A 5,444-nucleotide genomic window follows, 5' to 3' on the forward strand; every position below is an offset into this window, starting at 1 on the left:
TTTCTTTTTGTTTTTTCTTCATTTTCTATTGCTATCATTATTTAAAAAAATATTGTGACTTGTTTACACATATATCGATTGCACACAATTGCATGTACATCGAATCACATGCAATTACATGTTTTATTGTGAGTGTCTATATGCAACTTTTTTTCCAAAAATATTATCGCCGACACGCCCATCGACCACACACGGTTTCATGCACATCGGCCACACACAATTGTATGTGTGTCATTGGCGTGTAACTTATCTTTTTTCCTTCTCAAAAAAATTTGTCACCGGCCAACTAGACTTTGTTTTTGGTTTGAGTTTTTTTAACTTTGTTTGTGGTTTGAGTAGAGACCGGTAGGGGACAGTTGCATGTTCGACACTAGGAATGCAACTGCAAGTGTCGCACCCGACCGCAACTCCATGTCTTCTAGCCCGGTCACAACTGGAAGTTTTTGTTCTGTTGGAAGGGGAGCCGGTAGAAGGGGCGGGCCAGTTGCAAGCCTGACAACATCGCCACAGCTGCAAGTGTCACACCCGACCGCAACTGCATTCCCCCTAACATGGTTGCAACTGGACCTTTGTTTTGTCGGAGGGGGCGGCGAGAGTGGGGGCGGGCCGGTTGCATGTCCGACACTAGGAATGCAGCTGCAAGTGTCACACCCAATCGCAACTGCATGTCTTCTAGCCCGACTACAACTGTACTTTTTTGTTCTGTCGAAGGGGGCGCCGGTAGAGGGGGGGCGGCGAGTTGCAAGCCCGACAACATCCCTGCAACTGCAAGCACCGGACCCGATCGCAACTGCATGTCCCGAAACATGGTTGCAATTGGAAGTTTGTTTTGTCGGAGGGGGCGCCGGGAGAGGGGGCGGGCCAGTTGCATGTCTGACACTAGGAATCCAACTGCAAACGTCACACCCGACCGCAACTGCATGTCTTGTAACCCGACCGCAACTCGACTTTTTTGTTCTGTCAGAGGGGGCGGGTCAGTTGCAAGCCCGACAATAGCCCTGCAACTGCAAGTGTAGCACCCGACCGCAACTGGTCTTTTTTGTTCTGTCGGAGGGAGTGGGCCAGTTGCAAGCTCGACAACATCCCTGCAACTGCAAGCACCGCACCCGGCCGCAACTAAATGTCCCCGAACATGGTTTCCAATTGGACCTTTGTTTTGTCAGAGGGGGCGGCGGGAGAGGAGGCAGGCTAGTTGCATGCCCGACACTAGGAATGCAACTACAAGTGTCGCACCCGATCGCAACTGCATGTCCCGTAACCCGACCGCAACTGGACTTTTTTGTTCCGTCGGAAGGAGCGGGCCAGTTGCAAGCCCGACAATAGCCCTGCAACTACAAGCGTCGCATCCGGCCGCAACTGCATGCCCCCCAACATGGTTGCAACTGGACCTTTGTTTTGTCGGAGAGGGCGGCGGGAGAGGGGGCGGGCCACTTGCATGTTTCAATACTAGGCATGCGACTGCAAGTGTCGCATCCGACCGCAATTGCATGTCTTCTAGCCAGACCGCAACTGGACTTTTTTGTTCTGTCGGAGAGGGCGCCGGTAGAGGGGGCGGGCCAGTTGCAAGCCCGACAACATCCCCGCAACTGCAAGTGTCGCACCCGACCGCAACTACATGTCTATCACTATTTCTATTTTTCTACTTTTAATTTTATTTTTGTTTTTATAGGTTTTTTATCTATTCTAAATAGTGTTTTTTTCAAACATGCCACCCAGTTGCACGTCGCCCCGTGTGCGACCGCATATGTTGTAGTCCACATGCAATTTGAAGCGACATTAGCCGGGGTATAATTAGGGTGCGGGCGGGGCGGGGAGCTGAGTGCTTGGGCGGCCCGGTTTACTTTTCTTTATTCATTTCTCTACCATTTGTTTTCCTTTCTATTTTTATTTTTCCGTTTTGATTTGTGTTATTTTCCTTTTCTAAATGGTGGTGTTTCGGACTTCTTTTAGAAAAAATGTTGCCACTCGATTAGCACATGCGAGGTCCGTACACAGTTGCATGTACTCCGGCCATGCACAATTGCACGTCCACTGTCCATGTGCAACTTAACATTCTTTTTGTTTTTAAAAAAGTAGTGCCAATGTGGTTATACACATGTCAATAGCATGTCCGTCTACCACGTGCAATTTGCATGCCTGTCATTTCTATTTTTAAGGAACTAGAGAGAAAAAAGACTTGAACAGAAAAAGAGAGAGAGAGAGAACACAACATCAACATGCCCAAGCTGCACGAACAGCTAATCTTACCTCAGCCGATGCACTACAACCTGAAAAACATTAATGATGCATGAACAGTTAATTGACAAAGATAAAAGGCCAGCCCAAACTAGTGAAGCCCATCACAGAAAACAAAACAGCAGACAAAGGACAACCGAGCCAACAAACAAGCCCAACAAGCAAACATCACAAACCAGCGGTCAGAAACTACGATCAAACAGAACGATATGTACAAGATGACATCATTCGACTGAGACATAGCGAAGTCTCAGTCGACTGAGATTTAGACAGACTCAATCACTAATTGGGGAGTACTTCCTGCAAAGATCACTTCAATTTCCCTAGTTGCGACAAGTGACGCACATGCAGCGCTCCATTTGTCGCAACGTGGGAGTTTTTCCTTTTTCGTAAATCTGTTTATTCAAAACGTTTTATCTCTCAAACCGTGTGTTCAAATCTTAAACCGCTTTCATCATCGGATTCCTCGCGTCGAGATCTTCAAAACTAGATCCTATGTTGATAGGTTTTGACGATCTTTTTTTTCACATGGACACAACATCCGAAGAAACCGCCCAGAACGCAACACGTGGCGAATAGCTGAGAGCGCGCCAAATGGCGCTGATCGTTGCGAGGCTTCCGAAGAAGTGCTCGTTAACTAGTTGCTCCCGCCTTAATATTACATGAGGACACAACAAGATGTGAAAGAAAAATACAACAATATTCCATCCACACCAACAAATGCTACAATTTGCTGTTTCCGGCCTTCGTGAGGCTTCCCATCGCTCCGGCCTTCTCCCGAAGAACAAACTTCTGTGTCTTCCCGGTGGAAGCTTTGGGCAAATCCTCAAACACCACTGTCTTGGGCACCATGTAGTGTGGCAGCTTCTCCCGACAGAAGCCTATGATCTCTGCTTCTGTGGCACTTGCGCCATCCTTCAGCTTGACGAAGGCACATGGTGTCTCCCCCCAATGGTCGTCGAGCCTCGCCACGACCGCTGCCTCGAGCACCGCTGGGTGGCCAAAGATTATGGACTCCACCTCTATCGAGCTGATGTTCTCGCCGCCCGATATGATGATGTCCTTGGCCCTATCTTTGACTTGGATGTACCCTTCTGGGTGCCGGATGGCAAGGTCCCCTGTGCGCAACCACCCTCCCGCCATGGACTCTTTGGTCGCATCAACATCCTTGTAGTACCCACTCGTGACCGTGTTGCCACGGAACATCACCTCGCCCACCGTCTTGCCGTCGTGCGGCACATTCTCCATGGTGGTCGGGTCCTTGACATCGGCATCCTCCATCGCTATGTGATGGAACCCCTGCCGCGCCTTGAGCCGTGCGCGCTCCTCCACCGGCAGCGCGTCCCACTCCGGCATCCACGTGCACACAGTGGCTGCACCGTGCGTCTCGGTGAGGCCGTATATATGATATACCACGAAGCCAAGCTCCTCCATTCCAGCCAGGACGCGGGGCGGGGGCGGCGCGCCGCCCGTCATAACACGCACCACCGTCTCGGCCGACGATGGCCTTCGATCCACCGCGGGCGAATTAACGATCATGTTGAGAACCGTAGGTGCACCACCCATGTGTGTCACTCCATGTCGTGCGATGTTGTCGAAGATGACCCTCGCCGTGAAGTGGCGGAGACAGATGTTGGTGCCACCCTGCATGGCGACAGCCCACGTCATGCTCCAGCCATTGCCGTGGAACATGGGCACCGTCCACAGGTACATCGGCATCAGAGTGATGTCGTAAGCGAGGGCCGTGGCGATGGTGTTGAGGTACACGCCCCGGTGGTTGTAGATCACGCCCTTGGGCCGCGACGTCGTGCCAGACGTGTAGTTGAGCGTGATGGCGTCCAGCTCGTTCGCCGGCCAGCGGATGTCGAAATGCGAAGGGGCACTCTTGATGAGAGCCTCATACTCATTTCCGCAGGCGTCAGGGTCGATGGAGTCGGTGTCGTCGGAGATGGTTACGAGGACCGGAATGCTGGCGGCGCCGGACCTGGAGTCGGCAAGACGCTGTAGCGCGTCTCTCCCGATGCCGAGAAGGCCTGACTCGACGAGGAACACCTTGGCATCGGAGTGCTTCAGGAGGGTGGACACCATGGCCGCATCGTGCCGCGTGTTGAGCGTGCAGAGGACGGCGCCGGCCATGGGCACGGCGAAGTGTAGCTCGTACATGGCCGGCACGTTCGGGCTGAGAACAGCCACCTGCAAATGGATGACACGATTAGCACGCGGCTCTCGTGGCTCGTCCGCTGTTCATAATAGATAGGGCCCATGGACTACACGATGGACGGGCTAGTATTGAGCCGACAAGGATATCAAAGGCCGCGATTTGCACGACTGTCGTTGCATGATTTCGCTACGATGTGAGCGATGCCGCTGTTGCTCACCAGTGCAAACAGCAGCGCTCTATCATGCAAACAAGCAATTCGTACTGAGAAATAATTAACCTTTCTTAGGCACGTAGTCTAACAACCTTGGCTGTTAAAAAAACCTTGAGGCCTCATTTGGTTTGAAGGATTTTTGTAGGAAAAACATAGAAACAAGGATTCCGGAGGAATTTTTTTTATATGTGCATTCGGTTTATAGGAAATGCGTACAGAAATTTTATAGAAATACTATTCATTTTATGTGTTTTTGGAGAAAACTACACATCCACTCAAAGCTCATTTTACATGTAGGACCGAGGCAAGTCAAATCCATAGGATGGCAAGTGTCATCCTATCAAATTCTTATACTACTCTTAATTCCTACGTTTTGATTTCCTCCAAACCAAATGAGCCCTGAAGTTCTTATGTAGTCTAACAACCTTTCTCTCTGGCATCGACTGACAAAGCAAGCAAAGAGATGGAAGCAGCGGCAAGCAAGAGCAGAGGCACTCACCACATCGCCGCGCGCGACGCCGAACCGGGTGGCGAGCGCGGCGGCCACGCGGACGCACCGGTCCCGGGCCTCCCTCCACGTGGTTGGCCGCCTCCCCGCGTACACCACGGCGGGGCGGTCGCCGTAGACGGCCGCGGCGCGCTGGATGAAGCTGAGCGGCGTCAGCGGCGCGTAGTTGGCCGCGCACCGCACAGTGCCGCGCTCCATGTCCAGCACCTCCACCTCCTCCTCCTGATCCCTCCCTACCAGGCTGGAGAAGAAGGACAGAGACACGACGCCAGTGGGAGGAGATGCGAACGGGCTGCATGGTGGGGATGATAAAGTAGACGCGGGGATGA

At 52.0% G+C, this 5,444-nt stretch overlaps 1 protein-coding gene across 1 annotated transcript; it reads right to left on the bottom strand.

The window, feature by feature from the left end:
- Positions 1-2,860: 2,860 nt before the first annotated feature.
- On the bottom strand, positions 2,861-5,444 carry LOC125511355 (butanoate--CoA ligase AAE1-like). Its single transcript, XM_048676700.1, has 2 exons — positions 5,107-5,444; positions 2,861-4,428 (listed from the first exon to the last, which is right to left on the bottom strand). The coding sequence occupies exons 1-2, from the start codon at positions 5,311-5,313 to the stop codon at positions 2,959-2,961; spliced, it is 1,677 nt and encodes a 558-aa protein (XP_048532657.1). The 5' UTR covers positions 5,314-5,444; the 3' UTR covers positions 2,861-2,958.

This window comes from Triticum urartu, chromosome 5 (assembly GCF_003073215.2).
Source record: "Triticum urartu cultivar G1812 chromosome 5, Tu2.1, whole genome shotgun sequence".
Classification (NCBI taxonomy): domain Eukaryota; kingdom Viridiplantae; phylum Streptophyta; class Magnoliopsida; order Poales; family Poaceae; genus Triticum; species Triticum urartu.